At 41.8% G+C, this 26,453-nt stretch overlaps 1 protein-coding gene across 1 annotated transcript in view; it reads right to left on the bottom strand.

Moving 5' to 3' along the window:
• Positions 1–709: 709 nt before the first annotated feature.
• AKR1D1 (aldo-keto reductase family 1 member D1) overlaps positions 710–26,453 on the bottom strand; it is a 34,870-nt gene continuing 9,126 nt past the window's right edge. The window contains exons 2-9 of the mRNA XM_041487539.1: positions 18,974–19,141; positions 14,518–14,634; positions 10,042–10,119; positions 7,587–7,709; positions 5,657–5,766; positions 5,010–5,175; positions 4,161–4,243; positions 710–871 (exon numbers count right to left, since the gene is read on the bottom strand). Of these exons, the coding sequence (XP_041343473.1) occupies positions 829–871; positions 4,161–4,243; positions 5,010–5,175; positions 5,657–5,766; positions 7,587–7,709; positions 10,042–10,119; positions 14,518–14,634; positions 18,974–19,141 (888 nt within the window). The 3' untranslated portion in view covers positions 710–828. The remainder of the gene's footprint in view (positions 872–4,160; positions 4,244–5,009; positions 5,176–5,656; positions 5,767–7,586; positions 7,710–10,041; positions 10,120–14,517; positions 14,635–18,973; positions 19,142–26,453) is intronic.

Below are 26,453 nucleotides of genomic sequence, written 5' to 3'. Positions count from 1 at the left end.
ATCTCATGAGATGAGGACCTCCCTAGTTGTAGCTGCAGGTTGTGTATGCAATGCTAGTTAATGCCACCCTTGAATAACAAGTACAATGTAATACAAGTGTCATACACTGTCTTGAGTTTTACTGAGGTCCTCAGCTGAGGGGGGTGTGTGGGGGGGAATATGAACATGCTTGTAGCGCTTTAGGGCTTGAACTAGTTCCATGTGGAGCCAGCTGGGATGTACCTATGGAATAAAGCTCACATGTGCAGCTGCAGAACACTCTGGTCAGAGTTAAACTGGCTTCATTGCATGAAGCAGTGCACATACCTAGTCCATATCAGCAAAAATATGTGCATATATATCAGATTCAGTTAGTTCACCACTCTTGACTTTCTCTTACTTGGGTTGTAAAAGAAAATGGTACTGGTTTGGACCATGTGACTCCTCTGTGGCCTCTTCAGACTTTGCCCATTCTGTGATTCTGATTCTGCCTTACACCTACTGAAGTGGAAGGTTTTATTTGAGATTAAGTGCGAATATTCCATTAAGTGAAACTGATTTGGCTTGAACTAGCGAGTATGTTTTTAGGAGAAATCTTCAGTTTTATCAGCGATCAGTCTTGAACATTCAGTGTTCAGCATTAAAGCCTGATATGCCAAAACCAGAAATTCAATGAATTAAATAGATTTGGTCACAAATAACAAGAAGCAACTGAGAAGACAAAAAGAAATAAATTTCATGTTTTTAATGCTGATTTGAACAGCCTTACATGAAGACAAAGCACCAAACATTGAGTGTCTCTCAGCAAAGCCTAACAGCACTGGCTGGCTGTCCAGAGCCACATCTTTTTCAGTATTCATCATTGAAGGGGTACTCTGGATGGTCACGCCACCTGTGGAAAGGTCAGATTGTATGAGTGAGCTCCTTGGGTGAAGCAAGATATCAAATCACTGCAATCAACCTGTGCCCAGCAAACCTCTTCCTTGCAATATATATGTGGCCTTCATGGAAGGCTCTCCTACTTATCCAGAAGCTGTTCTGCTCTGAATAACTGCCACTGCAGAGTTGGAAGCAAACCTGTGTATTTTAGGAGAGGATGATGAAGGACCATTTTTCAGGCCTACAGACTGCGTATCTTAAGGAGAGATGGGGAAAATCAACAGGACTCGGGATGTCAACTATTCTCACTATTTAACTCAGGTGAGTAGAAGTGTTTTAAGAAAGGGGGATGGCTTCACCATGTGTGCTGTACTGTGGAAGGGGAAGACTAAGATGTCTAGAAAGATGCCTAGAAATAAGGGCTATGTGTGAAGAAGAGGTAGAGACACCAGACTGTTCTACTTTGTCTTATGCCCTTAGAGCTGGCATGAACAGGTCTGGGTCTAGGGTGGTGCTTTCCCCAAGCAGCTGCCATACCTAAACTAGGTCTGGCTGTCCTCTAGCTCAGCTACATGTAGATATTCTGCCAGTATCTACTGTGGCAGAGAATTTACAAATAAGCTTTGGGATGACCCTGTTCAGGGGAGAAGGGGATGGTCATGGGAGCATCCTAACAAAGAGACATTTCAGGCTTTGTTTTAGAAACTGCATGCTCAAGGAAGATGCACAATCCAGGATCATTATAAAAGGCAAGAAGAAAATTCCCAGGGTCAACTTCAGGTGAACAAAATAACACTGTGTTTCCCATTATTGGCAGACTTGAGAGACGGGTAGCTGTTTTCTGTTGTGGGTTTTCTTGTTTGTTTGAGAAGCTGATGCTAAATCACAAGCCCTGGCTTGACAAACACTTTCCATTAGCTAAATGAAAAATTTCTGAAGAGCATTCTCAGGTGCACCATGGCAGCTGGCTGCCTTGCCTTACAGCACAGCACAACAAATACTGGCATTTATCCAGCTGTGAATAGTTCCAGTCTGGGAAGGACACATTTCACAATATTGAAGGTAACTAACTGGAAGGCATCAAACATTTTGAATTGGTTGTGTCAAAACATTTAATTCCAATATTCAGCCAAGATCAAGTGTTTATACACTAACAGATTGAGTTGGTTGAAAAAAAATCCCAAAAAACAAAACAAGCCACAACACTTTGGCTTGTTTGACTTCAGTACAATTTAATGATGTCTGAGTTGCCATTGTCATTATCTCTACTTTTCATCTATTGAGCATGCTTGCTAATCAGATCTCATATATTCAAAAGTCTGAGTCCTTTGAGTGAAAATGATTCACTTGGAGGAGTCAGTGCAGCTTGGCATAAGTGGTAAGGAAAAACATCCATAGCAGAGAATGGGAGCATAAGATAAATCAAGCAGATACATGAATTTAAAACTTGCCCTGCACAATGCTTCCAGATTTCTCCAAGAGGAGAAGAAACAACTTCAGATTAAGATTTCCTGAAGTACTCATGTTTTTATAAAACTTCCATTTTCTTCTTAGATGCTTAACTTGCTAATTCATTCCACTGATTGCGTTATCCTGTTTGCATGGGCTTACTCATACCATCGGAACAACAGGTTTGCACACAGTACCCTTATGGTAGCTGATAAGGGGAAGAACCAGAGAAAAGCTGGATTTTTCCATTTCTGCTGGCATGTGTATCACAGCAGTCAAAGGTTTTGCACTAAGTTGACTAACAAAAAGTCTTTCTGTATCATGGTTTGACTTTTTCAGATACAGATTGCTGGATGAAATAAGAAATGTATTTAGGCTGGTAATTTGTCTGATGCAGTGTCAATTCCAGACACTTCAGTGTGGTAACGCAGAGTAGGCATATCTATCTATATAAATCTATAAATTTGCTCCTTACGTGGCAACATCACTTTTCCAATAAGTCTTTTTTCATAGCTGAGATCAGATTTACTTCAACATTTTTCCCCATACACGGAGCTCTTGTGAAAACTAGAGCTGCCAGTCCCCCTGCTATGCATCCTGTTTTCCTTATATCCTTGGTGGCCTCCTATGACCAAAATCAGTCTAACAAAGCAAAGCATTTAACTTATTAGTTTTTTAGATTGGTGGCTTAGAAAGTTCTTCCCCTGTGGGCATTTGCAGCCTTTGACTTTGCTTCTGGGAAAGGCTCTTGAATTTGCACCAAGGTTACATTTCATGTATATAATCGTCAAAATTTAAATGATGCTATAACTCAATTTTGCTATATGAAACCAAACTGTGTCAGATACCAAAACACACTTAAGAATCTCGTAGGCCATTTGCGAGAAGCCTTCTGGAACTAAGTACTGCTAATTGATGGAAGGCTGTTTTAAGTTTTAAGAAACTAAAGCTTCAGAGCACCTGGCTGAGCTTAAATGTGAAAAATGAACTCCATTATGATGCTTTTAACTTAGTGCACATTTTTGATCATATTTATGCAGCACAGTAAGTGGTTTGTTTGTTTCTTTGCAATATTTCCCTGTATCTTTTGAGCAATGGTCAACATTTTAGAGTGCTATTGATGCTGTTATCAATGCTTTTCATTTCATGCTACAATTTAGCAGGACACAGATAATCTAAGGTAAAAAGAGGAATGCATGGAAATTAATCTCTAGCATTTGGCTACTTATTGAGTGCCTGAAAAGGGGAAAACAAAGTTTGGCCATAAGCTGTAGATGCTTTTGAGCTGAAGGATAAACAAACAGCCTCATTCTCTGGAAGAGAGGGGTTGTTGGCTAGGTCTGAGCTTTCAGGTGAAGCAAAACTATATTAGGTGGTAAGCTTTAGGTGACAAGCAGCAAGAGATCAAGCCTTGATAGGTCTCAGAAGAGATAATTAGGAGTCAAACAAGCTTTCTGTTCTGTTTTTCTTAGAAGAAGGTACGATTCAATTTTATTTGAATTTCAGCTCCACTTCTGGACAGGGATGATGCTATGCCTTATCAGTGTCTGAGACCACCATTCGCCGCATAGCAGAAGGAGTTTAAGAAAATGGAGGAGAGATGGAATAGGAAGATACACTCTACTAGGTGGGCTTTGAGAACCTGAGCTACAGGCAAATATTGTACAGTTATTTTTGCAATGAGTCCGGGAGCATATTCAGGCTGCATTAAAAGTCTCTCATGTTCAAGCCTTACCTTGGAATAGGTTGTTTATGCAAAAGTTAATATTAAAAAGGAAGTGATTTTTTTTTTTTTTAATTCTCTGAAAGAACAGGAATGTCCTATGAAGATCTAGGATTTCTCCTGTACTTACATTAACAGTTCCACATAACGAACATTTTTGTTCAGGGCTTCAATTTCTTTCATCTCTTGCTCAGTGAGGGAGAAGTCAAAGATCTAATGGAAGAGATGTTAGGAATGCGTTAGCATTTCTTGTCATAACCAACCTTCATATGTTCCAGATTCCAGAAATACAATCCCTCCTTTTCCCTCTATCTCTCCCACAAACCCATGCTTACTTGCATTTGCAGGAGTCTTGAGGACATGAATAAGCTCAGTCACATTTGCCTACACCTTTTTTGCAAGAAGTGAAAGGTAGTCTGGCAATACTGAGACACCAGCTTTGAAAGCAATGTATTTCCAGGGAAAGTAGGGAGCAGTGTGAGTAGTGAGTGCTGCAACGGATGCAAGAACAAAATAATCTTATTTTTGGGTGGTAGTCAAACCAAATGTTTTCTGGTGGCGTGGTTGTGAACCTTTCTGTCACACTTGTGTGCAGCAACCCTTCCCTAGCAGAGCTGTCCCATACCAGAAGACAGGGCAGAACAACCAGTCCTTCCTGAGATCCTGCAGTCTTGGGCTGCTGACCTACTGAGTTACCTCATCTCGCTTGTCCTGCTCACTGCAGCAGCTGCTGCTCAGGGACACACCACCAGTTGGAGCTTTAGCTCCTCCAGAGGGTTAAAAGACACCAACATTTCCTCTATGCACTGCTCTCTTATTGTCATCCCTTGTTACCATTTACTGGTGGGGACAAGAAGCATCAAATGATGCAAAGTTTGCCATTGGTCTAGCCGTACAAAACAAATGGGGAAATTAACTTCTCTAGGGGCTAAGACAATGTAAGTGGATTTGTCCGTGTACTACCGGGGTATGAATTTACCTGGAAATTCTCTCTGATGCGTTGTGGATTGAAACTTTTTGGGATCACCACCACCCCTCGCTGGATGTTGAAACGCAAAGCTATCTGTGCCGCAGTCTTGTTGTACTTCTTGCCAATGGCATTCAGCAGAGGATCCTTCAGTAAAGGAGGGGAGGACACATTTACCCTGGAAAAAAAGTGGGAAGAAAAAGAAAACAAAAAACCTCCTCATCTTTAATGTCAAAACATAGGGGCATCTACTTGTTTGTGGACAGAACACTGCACCTTTTGACAAGTAGGGTGAAAGACAGGAGAAAAGCTTTGGCTCTTAGTTTGGCATGTTGTCAAAGGCAACTTCCTGTGTGATGTCCTAACGTTGACTTCGTTTCTCCTTCCTCACCTAATCCTCACATGTTCCCTGTTCCAAACACTTGCCTTCTGTTAGGGGAGACCTAAGGCAACCTCCTATACAGACACCTGGCATTCTTTGATGACAGCATGCAGCAGGAGTGTTGAAAGGTTACATTCACAACAGTAATATTTAGACATAGAGGTTCAAAACCACTTTAAAAAATGAGAGCAGAGGTATTTTGCATGGAGACCCAGAAGTGGAGAACTATGTTTCTCTGGATATTGTCCCTCTATTTGAAAGTAACATGGGGACTTACCATGATTCATCTCTTGAGGTTCCCAATGGGCTGTACCCAACAATAACGATGTCATGTTGTCTGCAAAATTCTAGGAGTTTGGGTTGGGTGAAGTAGGGATGGCATTCTACCTGCAAGAGTAGCACAGAAAGAATGACTAATCAACAGGACCAGACAGAGAAGCAGAAGGTATCCCAATATTTGTGAGAGCTACTGACCAGGTGATGCTTTCAGGAAAGGATAGATATAAATTAGGGAATAGGGAAACACCATCTGTGGTTACTATTCTAATTGTACATTGCTGGGTGAGGTTTTTTTGTTTGTTTGTTTTTGGGGTTTTTTGGGGTTTTTTTTGGGTTTTTTTTTTTTTTTTTTTTTTTTGGGTTTTTTTGGGGTTTTTTTGGGGTTTTTTTTTTTTTTTTTTTTTTTTGGTGGACAGCAGATTAACATCTGCAACCATAATTTGGCTGCAGGGAACATTTCTTGGTCTGCAGTGGAAAGGTGGCAATAAGTGGGGATTATGGAGGTGAGGCAACCTCACTAGAAAAGTAGGCTGAGAAGGAAACCCATCTCGTGGGTCAGCTCTCAATTTCTCTGCCTCTTGCATTCAGGATGACTAATCTGATGTTGTTTTTAGAGAAGTGTTGGCATAAACTGTCCCAGTTAGAAAGGTGGGGGGGAGGGGGGTGCTATTCGAAAGGTGAGATTATGACCTTGTTGTGAGCTCTGCCCTCCCATGTTGCAAACACTGTTCCCTCACAGGCATGGATTTTCTGGCTGTGTTCTCAGACTCTGGGAAATGGATGTCTAAAAGGTGACAGAGCAACCACTGTTTGCAGTGGTTGCTATCTGGCAAGTCTGAAGCTATCTGGCACTTCTGTGCTTGCTGGCCAGCTGTCCTAAGCTTAGCTTAATCTTTTGCCTGGTTTTCCTCGACCCCAGGAAGCATCAGCAATGCTCAGTGCAATCTTAGGGGCACGCCAGAAACGGCAATTGCATTTTGCACCCGCTGGGCACGTTAATACCAGGGAAGGGTGCTGGAATTTCCTAATCTCACAGGCAGCCTTTCCCTTCAGGCCAAATACAGAAACAAAAGCTGTGGCCAGCCTTCTTGCCCTGCCTCATGGCCATTCCAGCCCTTCAGGCCACGTGCTGGTAGTGAGAAGTTGGTCCCAGTTGGTCCCTGGCCTCATCTCTATTACTGCTAATGTGGATATTTGTGCCAGACAAGTCAGAAGGGCTTCCTAGAGATTTCTAGGAAATGCAGAGACCTGCCAAATGCCAGAGCCAAAGGTACTGGGCACTCAGATGGGTTGCTGCCACTTGTCACCTTCTCAGAGCCCCGCCACTGTAATTTAACTCGGATGTGCCTGTCATCCTCACGAGATTGTTCCACTTGGGCCAGTCACGTTACAGGGTCTCCTTTAATTGAACATTTTCTCTATCTCTTACAAATGTCTTTATAGGAAAAGTACAAGAGAGCAAGTACAGGAAATTCAGGAGTTGCTTCTAATGGCTTTTACCCTTGGGAAGCCTGGAGTGACTCAGGATCTGTAGGGTTGTGCTGGTGTTAACTAAGGTAGACATGGCTTCATTGAGCTCTGAATGGCTTTCTTGGGAATTTTTGGACTTGAATTAAGGTACATGGCAGGAAACTAAGGTCTGCTTTGACTCAGCATTCAATCTTGTTATGGAGCTTTGGCACAGAGACACCGGTTTTATAGTACTGGAGCAGAAACTGAGCAAAGCAATTGCTCCAGAGCCTTCAAATATTGATCTTTAGCCTAAATAGGAAGAGTAATGTTTTCAAGCTAGAAATGTAAGCATGGAGAGCAGCATCTGTGGCAAAGTACACATCACCTTTCTGTACGTGGTGTTTTAGGCTGTGTGTTTGCATTCCCCAAAAGGCAGTGGCACCATGGCAGGCACTGCCCTTGGCTTGCCATCATACCTGGTTGCTGACAGGTTTGTACTTAAGTCCTGGCTTGTTCATGATCATCTCCAGTTGCCTGCGGTTGAAATTGGATACTCCAATAGACTTTGCCAAGCCAGCATCTTTACATGCCTCCAGAGCCTGCAAAGAAAGCAAAGACAAGAGGAGTCCCACATGTTGGCTTGATTTCTTGGAGCATGCATTTTAGAGAGAGGTGGAAGATAGAACATTATTGAGACCCTTTGCTGCAGCAGAACAAAAAGCTCTATTAGCATGAGGGCTGGTGTTGTCCAGACAAACCAAACTCTATTCCTGTGTCAACCTGCTTTCCAGACCAAGCCCTAATGTTTTGGGTTTTTTTTACCTCCTGTGAGGGTAGAAATTGTCTGGAGAGCAGAAAGATTTAACCTGAGATATGGATACTTAAGTGCCAGGCAACTGCTTTTAGAGAGTTTTGCTTACTTTATGCTGCTTTAGCAAAGATGGAGAAGGCAAAGCGAACAAAACAAATTGCTTTCCTGATAAGTAAATTCACTCCTTTTGATTGTAAGACAGTTTTTCATATGAAGTCTTTATCCAGTGAAATCCCCTAAATATCTGGCAAAGCACATCACAAACCTGCACAGAAAACTTCAGCACAATATCAAGCAGAAAAAAAAATGTGGATGGGAGAGAGGCATTCTAGATATTTTGCACTTTAGACAAATCCTAGTAGCTGGGAAACTCTTGTGAATACTGGACATGAATATATTCCCTGGTCTTCATTTTCTTCATCTGCTGGGTTGTTAAGGTGAAAGGGTGTCCTTTCCTGCGGTCTTCCCCTTTTCTGCCCTAAACTCTGCACACAAATAATTCAGTGACTGTTTGAGGCAGAGCAGACCCCACCAAGGAGCTGGATGCCCTTCCAGGCATAACAGGTTTTGTTATTCTTTCTGTCTTACAGGAGCTGAAAACAGGGAGGTAAGAGGTACTGTGTTTGGTGACCCCTAGTTGGCCTCATATGCCTTCTAGCACTCAGTGACAAGTCAGCAAATACAGAATTAATTTTTGCCAGCTAGCTTAATTTCACTGAGAGAGTGAAATTATCTGGATTCAGTTGAGCTATTTTGATTCAGATTAAAGCTGCTATTTGCAGGTGCTCCCCACCACCTATTTTTCTCTTGGTTTATTAGCTGAAGAGAGTGGCCTGCTATAGAATAACCTTTACATTAAACACCAGCTCAAAGATAAAAATATAGCAGTGTTGGGTGAGCTATTGCTTTTAACATCTGAGCAACCATCCTGTGAAAAGAGGGGAATGAACTACATCAGCCAAATTCAAATGTAACATAAACAGCTAACGTGGAAGTCCCCCTTCCCTCTGAGACCCAGCCTGGATGTCTCAGCTGCCAAAGGAAAGTTCAGGCCCCCTCTGGGCTCTCTCCCCCTTCAAAATTTCACTCAAAATTTCACCATTCTTCATCTTTATCTGCTGTACCTCGAGTAGAGCTAAACTGGGACATGACTATCCAGATCTGGACAGTGCAAGCTGAAGTGGAGCATGTAGTAGCCCCTCTTATCTTTCTTGGTGTGAACTGGATGTAATTAGTGATGCTATTTCATCAGGCCTGGTGCAGAGGGAGAGCTGAGCAGCTCTGGCCATGAACTAAAGAGGTGTCCATGGCTTTGAGAGGCAGAAATGTGAGGAGATTGCTAGACTCACTTTCTTCCTCATCTAAGATCCTGATTAAACCAAGTGACACTAGGCTTAGTGAGACATCTGCCTAAAGGGCTAGAGCACATCACAAACAAATCTAGGGTGCAATCTTTCAGGCAAATGCTACTTCCCTCCAAGTTTTCTTACCAGAAAAATCTTGTGTTCCCATCTGATAAGTAAATTTGGAAGTGAGTGAACTTGTTCTAGTGGCAAGTGATGGCAAGGTCTTGGGCTTTGGTTTTGGGGTGGGGGGGGCAGGTTGAGTGGGGAGGTGTTGGTTCTCTTTTTTATTTAATAGGGTTTTTTTGGTTGATTGTTTGGTTTTGTTTTTTTTTTTTTTTTTTTTTTATTGTGAGCTTTAGGCAAAATCTGTTTTTTCCTGCAAGTGAAAAGATTTTATTTTTTTCAAGATGACCCAGTCTCCTCTGAGGGCTCCAACTTTCTCTTCCTGTGAAGATCTGATAAAGGGGAAGGATTGGTAAAAACCTAATGATAAAAGCTTCAAGTAGTGAATACAGAGTACACTCTCTTAAAGAGGGAATGTGGATGTCTGAAGTTTCAACAGTATTTTGTTATAAAACTAATTAAATGACAGCAAAAAGAAACATGGTTAAAGAATGCTTAAGGATAGAAGTAAATTTTATCCATGGAGCTAGTAGAAGTTGATCCATTTGCCCTGGCAATTTGCTTCAGTTATGTTTATGAAAACCACAAGTAAAAATGAGAATGAGTATCTGTGGGTTTAAAGCATATATGGATGGATATTGTGTTGCTTACCTCCCAGGTGGCACATAAGTCTGTCTCATGGTATATAAATTTTCCGTTTTCATCTTTTGGGTAGAGTGCATCTCCAGGCTGAAAAGTAAAACCATACTGCTGTGCTTTAAAGAAAGAATTTTCAGTCCTTAGAGTAAAATTTTTTTCATGGACTCTGTTTCTACTAGTAAACAATAAAAAAAAAATTTGAGCAGTTTTCTGAAACACCCTAAGTTCAGCAGGTCATTCATGCTGGGCTTACCACATCCTCGTCTGCTAGACCGTCCTTGGACACACTCCTGAAATGTCACATGAGAGTACACTCAGGAGTTCCTGGATGGCCCTGTTTTTCAGTAAACTTTTGACCTTTATGTTATGGCATCCAAAAGACTCATCTCCTTCCAAAGGGCTGGGTTAGAGTACCAGCCTGTATTCTCTTCTTTCCTCTTTGTTTTGGCCCTTTCCTTGCCTCCTGCTTGTGTCGTAGGCGCTTGGGAACTGGACTGAGCTGGTACTCTCCCCAACAGCTGGAGGGGTCCAAGAGCTACTGGCAGTAAGAGGCTGTTGGCATAGCTAACCTCTTAAGTGCATTATCCACCTTTCTTTGGGCACTAGAAACTCTTTCCTCCAATCTCTGCACTCTGTAGGCTTCAGAAATGATTTATGAGCTGCTATCTCACAAGCACAGCTTTCTCTTATTTGCTGGTTATTTCACTGCTGTTGCAGGCAATGCATTAACACCTCCCTCCCTTGTGTCTGATCACAATTTCACTTTTGTGTTTTGCTGCAGTTTGGTTTTTCTTCTTGTGAACAAAAACCCTTCACTGATGTTTGACATTTGATCTGACTTCAAACTGCTACATTTCAAAGGCCTGGGTACAAAATGTTGACGTGGTAACTCCTTGGGAACATGCAGCTGTGACTAATATGATCAGTAACTATCACCTCCCAATTCAGTTGAGATCAAATCCAAGACATTTAATGGGAAAAGTGAGCCTAAGGAAAACACAGCCTCAGATTTCAGAGGACCAAGGTCTCAGTTACAGGCATAAGCCTCTCTCCTCCAAATGTGCTGATTTTCCTCAGACAATTCCACAAAGACTGCTTGTTGATTTTGTTGCTCTGTCTTGCTGGAAAAAGATAATATCTTGACAAGAAGGAGGTAGGTGGCTGTTGGGTACCTTTTTTTTTCTATTAGAAGGCAAAGTGTTTGCCATCATAATGTGAGGTGGAAAAGCTTTATATGCAAAACCACCCCATGGTATTTTGGAACAAATCATTCATCCCATGATACCCCAGCACACTTTCCAAGGACTGCAAGTTCAACACATTAAACAGTTGGACCTGTTTAATTTTAGTAAATGAGTCTGAATTCAGGACCTTTTTACTCTGCCCCACTTCTAATTTATTCACTTCTATTCAAATATTTTTTTTAGTAGTCAATAGGCAGCAATTATATCAGATAATTTACCATCCTCCTATTTTCCTCTATCATTTGTATTTTAAAAATGAACCAGGTCAGGATGAATGATGCTTGACTGAGATGTGGTGTGAACTATTGTGGATTTCTACAGTGATCAATTCCTCCTTCTACCTGCAGAGAATTCTGCAAGGTGTTGAAGTGCAGTTGTCTCTGCTCAATAGTTTCCAGGCAAAACTTTCTCTACCAAGCTATCTTTTTATGAAAGAGAATTTCTGAATGGAAGAACTGCCTGCAGATGAATAAAGTGCTGAGAGAAAGGCAATGTTTTGATGGCGACAGGGTGGTGACAAGGTCTTTCAGAAGGTGGTCACATATTTTAGCTCTGGGTTCTCATGAACTACACCGCACCAGTCATCCTAGAAATGCTGTTGTCTTCTCTTGCAGTTCTCTTGGAGATAGCTTTGTGTTTTACACTGGATGAAAGGTATGCTTCATGCTGCTGCATGAGCACTGAAATTAGTGTGGCAACACCATACAGTCACTGCTATTATGAGGGATCACAGCTTATCATGTCATGTCTGAAGTCTGAAGGCACTCCAAAAGATACCAGGCAGCTTATCTGCAAAAGATAGCTTACTTGCTAGTTTAAAACTCAGCGACTCTTAACCACTGAGAGGAAAAGTCCTGCTCCCATTATAATTTTCTCACCAACACACATGCAGGAAGACAATTCTGCACATCCCCTTCCTTTCATAAGATGGTCTTTCACAAGCAGGCTTTCTCAAGAAAGCAATTTTTATAACCTGTGAATGCCTGTCCTATAAACAGAAAGGCAACAGGAAGTCAAATAGTGATGCCAATGGTCTGTTTTAAGTTATTCTTTTAAAATTACAAGATACTTAGATGAGACTTGTTCAGTGTAACACTAAAATACCTGCTTTCCTATCAGATGACAGAATCCTTAGTTTGGGACAGATTTGCAGACCATTTAGTGCACCAGTTGATGCTTACTGATGAATCAGTCATCTGAGAAGAATCCTCAAAAAACCTGCTGGTTTTTTATCCCTAAAATACCTGTGGGGTATGAGCTCCCCAGGCAGAGGGAGGGCACATGGTGGCCTGGAGGAGACCTGTTTCTGCTGGTTACTCCCTTGCTAGGGTGGAGGGGCTGAGCAACACTGCTGGGGGCTAAAGACAGGAAGGACCAAAGTCCTGAATGGGGAGTCTATGTGGGGAAAAAATACAGGAAGGTATAGGCTAATGTTGGTAGGTCAGCGACTAATTGCACCCCACATGGTGGCTATTCTTGAGCTATTGAAAAGCAGAGGGGCTTTGCTGAGTGGTGCTCTCTGAAACCATAGTCCTCTTATTCTGCCTGAAAGCCCTGTGACAAATTGCTGGCTGGGCTCTGCAGGGGCATGTTTCTTACTGTTTTCAGGGTGGTACTGTAAGTTCTATCTTAAGTACATCACTGCTTCCAACCAGAGACTGCTTTTGCTAGACTTCTGGGAAGGAAAGCACCAATGCTTGCAGGCTAGGGGGCAGTAGGAGTTTCTTAGAGTTACACCTGCATGCTCCTCATCAAAGGCAAGCATCACAGGCAGGATGGGTGTATTTGTGAGAGAGAGAGCAAAGAAAGGAAACCTGTCACCACTGCAAAATAATGAGGTTTTTTCATTTTGTATCTGACATAGAACAGTGTATATTTTTCAGGAAGAAAGTGACTTTTTTTTTTTCTCTCCTCTCATGAGAAACATAAATGAATCTCTAGGTCTGCTACTCCTTTAACTACTCAAGATTGTTGATACAAGCCTCAGGGAGTCAGATGTGCATTACTTTAAAGCCAGCTGTCTATATCTTTATATTGTGAGACAATGACCTTCACTATGTGGGAGAATGAACTACTAAAGAATACAAACACGAGAAAAGGGAAACAGGAAATTGCTAGTGGTGGGAAATTTTCAGAAATGTACCCAAAAAAATTCCATACGTGTGACTGTATAAATAAAACTTTAATATCAGAGTCTGGTTACTCCTATATAGGTCTTAATAGGATATGGCCTCCTCAGGGGGAAAAAAAGGGCTGCAAGTATAATGTGATAGCCTCGTTGGTAAATTGCTTCCTATCTGATAGTTCTGGTATTTGCAGTTCTGGTAATTTCTGCAGAAAAATATGATTGTAATAATCAGAGATCTACCTTTCTTGCAAAAAGAGGCTAGTTTAGAGCTCAAACCTTGTTCAGAAACAATTAACCAACTAATTGCCTGACCCTATGCTCTCTTAGAAGAAAGATTTAATTCATTCAAAACCACTTAAATGTTGTGAATATAATTATCTTCATTTTATTTGCCTTTATATCATGTACTTCTAGAAGAAAATTGTAAAGCAAGGTACAAACAGCTATGAAAGCAGAAGGTTTGTGGACTTGCAAGAGGGAGGCATGCAACTATGATGTGAGCTCCCTGCATTCAAAGGTTTTGCCTACAAGTTGGCCAGAGCCAGCAGTATGAGGGAATATCAGAGTTGATCATTTAAGAATGAGAGGGACCACCCATGTTTGGCACCAGTTGGGATGTTGTGAAGCTGATTGCTGCAGTTGCAGAGATTAAGATCATAACCACAATTTTCCCAGCAGCTTTAATTTGGGACAGAATAAGCAAACCAAACTTGGTGACTTTTTACCTTTCCCTCTCCCCCTCTGAGCTTTGCCCCTGGCCTGTTGCTGCTTTGTATGAGCTCTTTCCTCCAGTGACTCTCTCCTCATGGCTCAGAGGCGATTCAGACACATGTACTGCTCAGCTGTGGTAATTTTTCAGAGTAGGAGTTGGGAGACCTGTCCTTCCAGCAGAAACACTCCAGGAAACATCTCTCCTGGCCTTTTCTCACACCACCTTATAGATGCCTCTGTTGGGTGGGCAGTGCACAAAAATACATGCATGCAGTAGCTATCAAAATATATATGTTATCAGCTCAAAATGCTATTGACAACCTAGGCTGGAAGCTGCCAGGAATATACTAGATGGAGATCTTGGTTCAAGTTCCTGCACTTTTTTCAAGCAATTTTTCTTTTTACCTTGAAAGCCATTGGCAGCTCAATAATGTAGAGGTCAACGTAGTCCAGCTGCAGGATCTTCAGGGTTTTCTCCAGTGTGGGACGCACCAGCTCTGGGGGGTGGCAGGTATTCCACAGCTGGGGAGGCAAGCACAGGCTTTCTTTGGGTGCCAGGAGGAACAGAGAGCCAGCTGAAGACCCCCAGCACACACACACTCCCTTCCTCTTGTCTATCTGACAGAGCCCATTATGCAGAGTGCAGAGACATCACGGTCTCCATCTCTGCAAGGCAGAGGTGAGTGCCTTACCTTGCCTTCTGTCAGAGCCAGGTGCAGAAGTTAAGACAGGAGTTCTTGCCCAGGACTGATGAAGTGTTGACCCAGTAAAGCCATTATGTATTTTTTTATTACAAAACAGGTTCTTCTGAGCTGAGAATATTGCAAACTCTTACTCAATGAATTTAGACAGATTCCTTTTGTTTTCCAAGCATATGCTTTCACTGAAAAACTTTGTTCCCACAAGGAATCTGTGGTCAGTTTTATGCTTGAAGGCAGAAACTCAGATCATGTGAGTTAGCTATTGAATAGCCAAGCACTCAGCACTAAGAGAATCTTCTGGTTTTCTCCCGTGGTCGGGGAGCCTGAGAGACTGCCTGACCTAGGCAAGTTTTCTCTTATTCCCCAGTCCTCATGGGAAGACGTGTTTGTGTTTAGTCACTGTAATGCAGGTGTGAGTAGTTAAAGCACAGTCTTCTGTACCTCTTTAATGCAAACTGCTTCCTTTCAGAGTTATGCCCCGAGGTTGCTATGGAGTGTGCTCAACTGATGAGTGTTCAGCACTATCTCTAACTGAACTCTGCTGATGCAAGTCTCTTACAAGAATAAAACCATAGCATGGTAATTAGTAACCAAGAGCTCTTTGTAAACTGATTGAGTTTTGTCGATTTAACTGCAGCAGAATTAATGCACAATAGAAGGTTTTAAGTACCATTTGCATGCACACAATAAGTTGGGCTAAGTTTTTATTTTCTTTTTTTTTTCAACTTACAAAATTAACCTGTGGAGTCACGTTGAGGCTTTTGTCACTTTTGCTGGTTGGAAAAACCTGCTGTTTGCTGGTATGGTAATTGTCTAGTCAGTTCTGCCACCAAAGCTGACAGCCACTGCATGCTGAGGTATAGAATAAATTTGTTCTAAAGACACAAAACTTGAATTGTCATTTATGGGAGAAGAGGATGATTATAGGTGTTAAAGGGCATAGCCTGTGTAAGTTATAAGTTATTTTAGATGCTTGCTTTTTTAAAAATATGTTATAATTATTCCCTGGGAAAACAATCTGCTCAGTTCTGCGCAGAAGCAAGGATGTGTTAAGCTGTACTGGGAGCAGATCATCTGACCCTGCCCTAAGGTGACAAACCAAAACACCTGGAAATTCATACTAGGCCTTTCTCAGCTGTATGCTGCAAGATGTGAAGAGTTTATGATCAGTAGACAGTAGTAAGAGGCTAAAGTGTACTACAGGGACCATGGCCCTGTTCTCAAGAGTTTAAGTTGTTCCACTGGATTTACTGAAAAATTTTTGGTCTATGTCTTTTTTAAGCATTTTACCTGCAAAATTAACTTAACTTGTATTTAAGTAAGGAAATTACTTTGTAGACCCTTAGTGTACAGGTTGTTACTGTGTTTTAGAAATTTGGTAACCTGAGATATATTGCTTAGAAGTAGTTTTTCTGAGTGCCCTTTTGAGCCCAGTTCTATTGAGCCATTTGCCACTGAATATAATTCCTTCTAAAATTGCAGAGGTTCTGAAGAACCAACCTTTAAAAACAACTGTACTATGTTTAAAAACATTTGTACTATGTCAATACATCGATGCCATGGAAACTTGAGAGTTTTATAACTGTTCTCATGATTTGTACAAGTAATTGTATTATCTACCTAAGTAGAACCCATGTTTCAGCAGTCAAAGCTGCCAGCTGGCTTTGGCATTTTAGGACACCACATTTCCTGGAAATGTTACTTCTAGTTTAATGAAAGAAATATCCTGGGATGAAAGAGGAGACCAAAAAGGTCTTGCTGTATAAGCCAAGTGAGATGTTGGCAGTTGATATAAAACCTCTAAAATTTCTGGATGCTGAGCTACTCTGCCTGATCAGGCAGCCAGCAGCAAGAGCCAAGTGCAAGTGCTGATGATTTCAACTGGCAGATGCAGCGCGATCACACCAGGTCACTGTTCCAGTAACGCTGCCACTCAGCAGGGCTGCTCTCGTCAGTCCCTGCTGATGGATCAGCCTTCCATCTGCAGCATCTTTGCTTCAGGAAAGATCTGCATGAGGGGTTTGAGTCTGAAGGCTCTTGGGAATTTCCAGTACTTCTGATTGTCAGTAAGGAAGAACACATAACTAACTTCTGTAGTGCCTGGTTCTTCCAAGAATGGTCTGTGTATCTACCAAGTTTCCTAGAAGATGCAACAGTTCATATCAATCAGTTACTGATCAATGCCCGAAGTATCTACTGGGTTGAGATTTGCCTGTACTTTGTAAGCTACCTAAGTTTGTGAGGTGCATTAAACTAAAGGTACATAAGGCAAGGGAGATCCACTCCCACTCCTGGGAAGTTCAGAGCTGCTGTGAGAGCTTTGAGTGAAACCTGTGAAAATCCTTGATTGTGATGGATTGAATTAGTTGCAGATTATTTTCAGTTTCTGCCTTTGAACTCTTTTAAAGATCATAGAAATGTTATAATGGACTATCACCCTGAGTGGCTGACATTTTGTCAAGCACAAACAGGACATGACTGTAAGAGAAATCCATGTGTATGTCATCTCACAGACACATGGCAGGCTAGGAGCACAGGCATTGGCTGTTGTGGTACCGTGTGTTGCGGCCCTGTGGCTTGCAGGACCTGCAGTTTTCCAAATGACTCAATGTTTATTTAGTGATTATCGACTAGGAAAATAATCTGGTGATCAGATCAGACAACTGAATATAGAAAGGCTTTAAAAATAAAGCAAGTTTGGAAATTTTACCAGGAGATGTGCTTTCATAGAGCCTAAATGTTGATATGGGCAGATAAACTGCAGGGGAAGCAGTTGAGAAAGTTAAAATACTCAAAATTGGACATCTGGTTCTTTTGGCACAACTTGGTGGTTTTGATTTGTAATATTACTGATAACTTGCAGTAATGAAACTATAAAACTGTTGAAACCAAATATTTTCACTGATCCAAAACAACATAATTGGCATATAAGAGACTGAGAAATTCTCCTGATAAAGGCAGAGAATTTGAGAACGTGAGGCTTTTCTCAGAATGGCAAGGCTGTTATCAGTAGAACCAAGCAGGAAACTTGGAAAAGAGGTGCATATTTTACAGATTGGAAATTGCTGTACTTGGAAATTGGTCTATAGCTGCTGAAAATCCACTTGGTCTGCAAACTATCCAATATGAAGCTTAATTTTCCCAGATCATAGAACTTAACTAAATTGCTCACAGTAAGCCAGGCCTCTTATCCCATGGGATCTTTCACTCTAGGAACAGTGGTGTTTATTTGCAAGTCTGTTGAGTAATTGTGGATTACGTCTTATTTGGGAAAGGAAAAAGGGAAAATATTAGCCTGATGTGTTCAAAGAAGCACTGCAGAAAGGACTATTTGAGGCCATAAACTCCCTTAGAAACTGGACAGGCACCATTGCACTACAATGTGCAATGACCTCTCTTATACCTGGCTAGTTCATCGTTGTTGTGACAGCTTCTGTCAGACACTTCATTGGACAAGGGATTTCATTCTTTTAGGAGAGAGTCAAGTCATAGAGTTAAGACTTGAATGTATTATTCCAGCCTCATTGCTCTAGAACAGAAGTATAATGACATCTTCTCTCCAAGTAAGTTGATTCATCATCCTAGAACTTTTTAATTACAAGTGATACAGTAACTAAGGGTGTAGCTTGATGAGTAATTTTCTGGCAGTAGTACCAATGTAGGCACTTGCTGTTCTCCCATACATAGACACTGGCATGCACGTGCTTGCTCCCACCTTTTTCATTGTGCAACCTCATGGCAAACCTGTGCAGGGAATTGCTCTAACAGAAAATAGCTCAGTTGCAGGATCATTATCCAGCTGGGGCTCTGTGTGTGACAACACAATGTGTGGCACAGTAACAGGCTAGGCAGCACTTTAGGCTGAGCTTAGCCGTGGTCTTCACATGCAGGTGCCTACAATAATTAAGCAGATGGGAGGTTGCATGGTTCCCACTGCTATCAGAGATTTAAACAGAAAACAGTGATTCCTGTGCCTCACAGGAAACCTAGTGTTCATAAAGATCTGCAGCATTCTGGTAATGCTAGGATGCTAGGAAAGAAAAATAAAGGATGTTGGATCTGGAAGGAAACATTCCAGATGCTGATCGCCAGCACTCTTAAGAAAGACCATTCACATAAGTCCTGGAGTTAGTGTAAATAATCTGAGTGCAAGTTCTCACCTTGCCGCAGTAAAATATGTCTTCTCGCTTGATCTTCCCTTCAGCAATCTTCTCCCGGATGGCTTGTCCCACTTCATGCTCATTGAAGTAGACAAAGGCACCATCGATGTGGCGGTAACCAGCATCGATGGCAATCTTCACTGCCTCCAGACAGGAACCTTTGGGAGTCTGGTGGGAGAAGGAAAAGAATGAATAGAGTGTCAGCCTACTGCTTACCTCTCCTTCAATGCTAGAGGGTCCCTGATGCTTACCTCTCCTTCAATGCTAGAGGTGCACAATTTGTGGTGTAATTCATCCTGAGTGACCATCCCTTACCTCTCTGGCAACCATGTTCCAACCTCTAAATAAGAGAGGGCTGTGCATTTTTTCTCAAAACTGTTGAGCATGTGAGATTAGACTTGGAAAAAGCAGCAAATCAAAAAACTGTCTCATTATCTCCATGAAAGAGAAAATATTAGTTTCCTCAGGAAGTAGAATCAAATGCATGTGATATGAAAATAATTTCAGAATTTCTTATCTAGTGAGCAAGGGCTTACCTACAACACCCATTTGATAAAGTGGCTTACTCAAGGGGAAGATGACTTTTTGGTACCTGCTGATCAGAGGCTCTTTGAATAGCTTGGACCTTTCCGCAGTGCAGGAATTTGGATTTTACTTTTTTCTCCTCAAATCAACTTACAGTTGTTGGTATCGTAATCTGAAAGTCAGAACTATCTACTGGTATTCCCAGTTCTGAACAGCTGCTTTACTGTGTGGTTAAAAACAGTACTTCCTTTAGTGTATATTTATATATATATTTTACTCCTTCAGTTTAAGATGACCCAAGAAACCTCCTAGTAAGTTACATTTTTGTACTGTTTGCTCATCATTGCCAAAATTCAGAGTAAGCTTGTTTTTTCAAAACAGTCATATTTTCCATTAGCCAGCATGGCAAACAAAATTACATGTAGGCCAAACTAAGCAAAAAAGCACAAAACTGGTTACTGAAATGATTTGTCTGGTCACTAAAATTGTACTGAAAATAACTTATGGTTCCTACACTTTTTATAATGAGAGAGCAGACCTAAGTCGTGGTGGCCAAGGGCGTGCAGCAATGCTCTTCTCCCATCCTTTTCATGGGCATTGTTCTGCTGCAACAGGGATATCTGATTCACTTTAAGAAAAACTGAAGTAGGGCAAGTGAAACTGCTCTGCTGTGCTGCTGTCTGTCAACAACAAATGGCAAGAGTTGAATTCTGCTATCTGCAAGTGCAGGGCTAAGACCATGCTGCTTCTCCTGTGAAGAAAACAAGATGCCAGAGGCATCAGGAAATGAGGTAGTATGAAGACAGGATGTCAAATTTGTTGGTTTTGACAATGCCAAAGGAAGAAGAGAAGTGGGTTTGGCAATAAGTGTTGTTGGGAAGGGCCATTTTTCACCACAGCAATAGCTCTCCTTCCTCTCTCTCCTAGCTGTCCTTTTACAGCTGCCAATGGCCTGGCTGTCCATGAGCTTGTCATGAAAGAAACAGCTTCTCTTCCATAGCTGTCCTTTTACAGCTGCCACTTCTGCCATAGCTGCTATAGGATGCTTCAATGATTAAGGACATTGTTCTTCCCTTCCATGCATATGAAAGAAAAGTCTTTGAAGGCCTGCTGAAGACACCTGGGGTTGTCTTCATCCCTGTCTTTCAGTTCCAGAACTGTGGGCTGGTGGCACATCATTCTGGGATAATGGGACCATATTCTAGTCTGCTTGCTCAGTGCCCCATCTTGACTGACTCTGAGGGACACAAAATGGACCTTCTGTTTGGACTTGGGAGGAACTTTCTGCTCCAGCATGCAGTGCCAGAAGGTTACTTAAAATACAAAACTGCTCACACGTGCCCTTATTTCTTAAAGACCTGAATGAGGGCCTAGGAGCAAAACGGCACAATCTGGCACTCCAGAGTATTTACAGCAATGATGATGCAATACTGTGTGCTTAATTGAGGAAGACAATGTAACACTTGTTTCAGTGCTTTGCTGCTTTCATTGTGGAAGCCTCCCAAAAGCACGCTTGGCCCCTAGCAGGGCCCTTTCCCAATTGTTAATGGGATGTAACGAAGACCATGGCAGCTACCAGCTTTTCAGGCACACTCAATGGCTACTTTTCACTTGGGGCATGCTGGGCAGCGTTACAGAAGTGCGAGGCATGGAGCAATGACAACCTCCAACATGTTCTCTGCTTTGTCCCTGCCTGAACCTGCAGGAGAGGATTTGAGAGAGGCATCAGGAAGAAAGCTCTGATACGAGTATTACAAGCCTGCGGTGCCTGATGACAGTAACCTCAGACCTCTGCCCCAGCAATGAGCCGCACGAGGTTGGAGCCGCTGTTGCAAAGCACAGGCTGACTGGCACAGAGCAACAGGGCTCAGCTGAAAGGTCTGGGGAGCTCAAGCCTAAGTGATTATTAGTTATCTGAAAGACAAGTATATTTCCAAAAGTGTTATCAGTGTTTTTTCTCTCTGAAATGTGATTTTGAAAACAATGTGTCTTCTAGATTTCTTCAGCCTGTTTGACTTTTACCATTCAAGTGTATGAAAGCAGAGCAGAGGACAATGATGCATTACCATAATATAGATTTCGGAATTTTTTTTTTTTCCATTTGTTGAAGAGACTGAAAATGGGATGTGAACCCAGTACTAGAATTTCCCCTCTTCACACTCTTGAGAGATTGCAAAAACACAGCTCCCTATTGTTTCCTGATGCTGTAAACTAAACTCTACCAGGCAAGAAAATGTTGATTATTGGGTTGCATCTTTTCTCAGTCACCAGGGCCAGTTTTGTCAGTATGAAAAGCAGAAGGAATAGATGAGGAAAGGTGGAGTCTCACAGGTAAGGGAATAGCACAGTTTCAGCCATGGAAGGAGGGTAGAATAGAGGAAAATGCTTGCAGCTACTGCATCTGCTTTTGGCTGAATCAGTTGACTTGTGTTAGAGCTGAACTTCTGTGTATTTCTTAATTTTTTTATATGGGACTTACATCTGTACAAATAATCTTTTGAAAGACTCTTCCATCTCAAGGAATAACCTTATTCTTTAGGGGCTCGGGGTGGCTTTTTTTGGATCAGGTCTTGATTACCAATGGCCGGAGATGGGTTTACATTATATATGTATGTTTTTATTGCACTAGTCCATTTCATCTGATGTGGTATATTAGTTCTGACAGATTCTGGTCTAAGGTGCTTCATATAAAAATGCAAAGCAATCTAGGGAATAGTTTTTGGAAAATATTGCCTCTATTGAACCATCCCAGCTGAAGGTCTGAGACATCTGTGAGTCTGGAAACTTTATACCATATGTTTATTTTCATTCTAATGGAGAAACTATCATTTCTGGCATTTCACATACTTAATCCTTCCAAATCCTGCAGTAATGGGCTGTGGTAAACTGTGCTGATGATTTGCACAGGCTAGTCATGTTGTGGTATTGCCACTTATTAGAAGTGTTGCTTTAGGTGTCGTATCTTATTCCATTGTTTCCTGACACACCGTACCAAAGTTGGGTGACTCAAACCACCACTGCTCATCCATCTTTCCATCAAAGAAGGCACAAACCTGGATCTTTCCCCTCTACTTCGCTGCTCAGCCTGAGGTGTTTCAATCTCTTCTGTCTTTCACTGGTCTTCAGTAGTGACCAGATCAAAGGTTACCAACTGAAAACCAGCTTTTATTTAAGTGCAGATAGAAATTTGTGATATGTCTGTGTTGTATAAGGGTTAATCACTAATCACAGCAACTGATGGAACAGCACTTCCCAGGTTGTTTGGCCATGGACAACCACCTTATTCTACTCAGAACCCCAGACCTCTTCCCCCTCGTTCCTGCAGGTTATACTCACTTAGGACATTGCCTAAAATGCAGCTGCCTATGCTGCTTGCTCACTACAGACAGGGATTTATTCTTGCACCATTCCTGAATGAGCAGGGCTAGTATTTGTACTACTTTCAGAGTAGTACAAATACTAGATGAGGTACTGAAGTGTCTCTGTGTCATAAACCTTTGTGCTTTGTTAGTAGTAATTCAGGACTCTCTAGCTTTGGCCTTAAGACAAATCTCTGCTTCTTTATTACTTTTTATTTAAGCATAGATAAGAGGTGTTCTTGACCCTTCACCATAATTAATGTTTCAGCTTCTAATCAGTATGTCTTGCAACTATGCTACTTTGATCAAGGACTTGTTTTAGAATGGGAGTTTTATAACCACTTGTGCACTGTAAGTCAGATATTTATCTTCAGTGCTTTTGCAGACAGTCACTAATTTGTGCCAAAGAACCATATTAGTTTATTGCACATTTTACAATAAAAGAATAACTGTTTGGTTGACTAGGAGGACTTGCTCAATCACTAATAATTTCTTCAATAGCATCTGTATTATTTTTAAGATCATAAACTTTAAAAAACCAAGAGACACAATTATTCCCTCTATCAATCTATAGCTTGTAAACCAGCTGATTTACCATCATGCATGACAGATTTAACTGGTATCTGTTTCCTCAGGCTCCATGATAAATAAATCCAACAGAAGGGCTGGGGGAGCAGACTCAGATATGTACCTTCACTGAAAGAAAGGAAGCAGCAATTTGGCCCCTTCTCCACATATGAAGTGTCCAACTGGCCAGTTACCACTTTCTGTGAGTCTGAAAAAGCAATGTGCTTCATCAATTCTGTCTGTCTGAAAGGGTCTGCTCTCTTTTTCCTCTGAGGCCATAAACTTCCCTAATTTTTAATGTTTATTCCAGACATCTTCTGTCACATCCCATTTTGTCAAAAACTATTCTCCCTACCATAGCAAATGGTTCAGCTTCAATTTCTTTCGTGAGTGCACATGACCAAGCCACAGGAGAATATTTTTGTGCAGGCATACCCATGAGTTTTTCTCTTCACACTCAAGTAGAACAGTATTTGCTCAGCAGTGTTAGTGGTTGTCTGACTTATTACTGTTATTTAGTGTCACAGTTCAGCTGCCCTCCAATTCTTTTGTTTTTTCTATAGCATCTTTTTCTGGTCAGCAATTTCTATTGACTTTCCAGCTGGTTAAGAGGGTTATCTCCAAAGACAAAGCTAACAGGACACACTGGCAGTAGATTATAATCTTGCAAAACCATGTGAACTGCTAGTCTAGTCGTTGCTTTTATGTTTTCACACCAGTATCATCATTTATTCTTTATTAGTGTGTATGGTAAAGGAAAACAGGCTCCCAGATTCTGCTCTGCCCTGTTTTACAGGAGCAGCTTTACAGAGTTGCATGGTATCAGCAGCACATGAGAGCAGAGGAAGTAGCACTTCAGGGAAGAAGCCCTTTACCTTAGTCCTGAGCATCTCACCTGTTTAGTGCAATGCTTTGGAGTCTCTTAGCTGGGAATAATGATCCTGGGGGGAAAAGCCTGAAGTGTTAGGAGACACAGGGCCATCTTCTGGAAAAATCTGAGTTTAGCTGCAGCAGAATTACACAAGATATCCAAGCCATGGGCCAAGTGCTCCAGTCCAAACCTGTAATTTAGGATGTGGAGCTGCTGTTTAGGAATCTTAGTCAGCTAAATACAGGAAGGAGAAAGTAGGTACATTCCTCGGCTCAGAGCCTCCTTCATCAGAGCTCGGCACTCACACACAGATTCTTGTGCAAGTTTCTAGAAGCCCAGTTACTTATTTCCATTAGCCTGTTTTCTGGACAAACTGGCAAAAAGGATTGGCTTAAGATGTTAGGAACAGAGCATAGAAAGCATGTGTACTGAAGGCCCTGCAGGAAAGCACAGGTTGAGTTTACAAAGCCAGAGGATATGAGCCACACAAGGGTAAATTCTTAGAATTGTTTAATCTTGTAAAAGAGAAGCTGTACTGTACACCTCTTTCTTGGAAAATGCAACCGCCAGCACATCCCTCTCTCTCGTACACAGGAAAATCTGGCTTTCATCCTCCGGAAGCATTGGCAGCCACCATCCAGGAAGCAAAACCCAGCAAAGAGTTCTCTGCAAAAGCAGGTAGAGCTGGGAATGGAGGCAGAGAACACAGATAAGAGCCACAGGCTGCTGTGCCAGCCCAGAACTTCGCTTTATGTCATGCACTGTGTTGCCTTGGAAGGTGGAGGACAGCAAATAAGCAGAGAAAATGGGGAGAATAGTGTCACTTGTGGCCTTGTGTCACACCATGACTGAAGGTGGAAAAGGGGTGCCTTTCTCCTCTAACTTGATGCTCTATCAGTGGCCTGAAGTGTGGGTTTTTTCCATACAACAGAAATTAGATTGCATAACTGCAGATTTAGCATTTCTACAATTCCTGTGACATTGTTATTCTAGGATTTAGCCAAAGCTGTCTTCAGGAAAGCCTTATTATTGTAGCTGGCAGAGGGTAGCTGGAGTTATTTTTAACACTTGATTACAGAATCCTCAGTTTTAGGAACTCTGCAACTTTTCACTTGACACAAAGTCAGTTAATGCAAGGTGAAGCTAAAGAGCTGCCATACTTTTCTGCTGGCAGCTAGAAGATTAAAGCAAACCAAGAACATGATGTGCACACCTGGGTCCCTGTGCTTACAATGCTAGGGGGGTGGACTGGGAAAGTTTCCTGAAGAGCTGGAGGACACAACAGCCAACTGGCTGGCCCTGGAAAGCATGAATCTATCTGGGAGGGTGGGTGCTATCAAAATACCCTTCAGACAAGCAATGCAATCAAAGGGATGCATGAGGTACAAGTGGAAGTTAAAGCACCAGTTTGTGCAATAAAGGAGAAGAAAAGGTTGCCAGTAGCTCTTCTGCTTCATTCCCTAGAGTTAAAGGGGAGAGGTTTCTGGCGCCAGTTCGAAGAAGTGTTTGCAAAGGCAAATGTAAAACTTGGGGAATTCCACCACCTAGTTAGCTGAACCAACAAGAGTTGGCTTCGAAGCCTAGAGAGGCATTTTCTGCACAGTGCTTTCAAGTTTTGACAAATCTGGCCTCCTAGGTCAACCAAAGAGACAATCCAGATGTTAGCTCCCCACATGAGCTGCAAGAACATGCTTACACTGTTTTTTGGAGAACTGTGGGGAATCAGAGACACATAGGAGTGTACAGCCATATTTAACGTATGAAGTTGGTCATGGACATTTTAAAAATGGAGCTTTGCCTGGAAAATTGGGCTCTAAATGTTCTTGCCAAAAAGCGTATCTTTCAGTTGTGGTAATCCCAATTACTCACTTGTAGGGGTTCAGTTCTTCCCCTCTTCAACAATGCCAGTGATTCCCTTGTCTCATCTTCTGTAAAACAATCTTCTTAACTTTTATTAGATAGATAGGCTTTCCCTGTGGCTTTTGAACAAGCTTTAAAAAAACCCAGCATATTTAGAAAGCCATAGGAAAAGAGAAGAATAAAAGTACTATTTTTTGGGTGTAAATATTTGCCTTAGTACTATTGCACTGGTAACAGCTAACTTTGTAGTTTTTGGAAGAGCGGTATATTGAAACAGCTAGTGCTTGTCACTGCAGCA

This window comes from Pyrgilauda ruficollis, unplaced genomic scaffold (assembly GCF_017590135.1).
Source record: "Pyrgilauda ruficollis isolate IOZ18807 unplaced genomic scaffold, ASM1759013v1 scaffold80, whole genome shotgun sequence".
Classification (NCBI taxonomy): Eukaryota; Metazoa; Chordata; class Aves; order Passeriformes; family Passeridae; genus Pyrgilauda; species Pyrgilauda ruficollis.
Note: the sequence above shows the minus strand (reverse complement) of the source record. Positions and strands in the feature narration are given on the sequence as shown.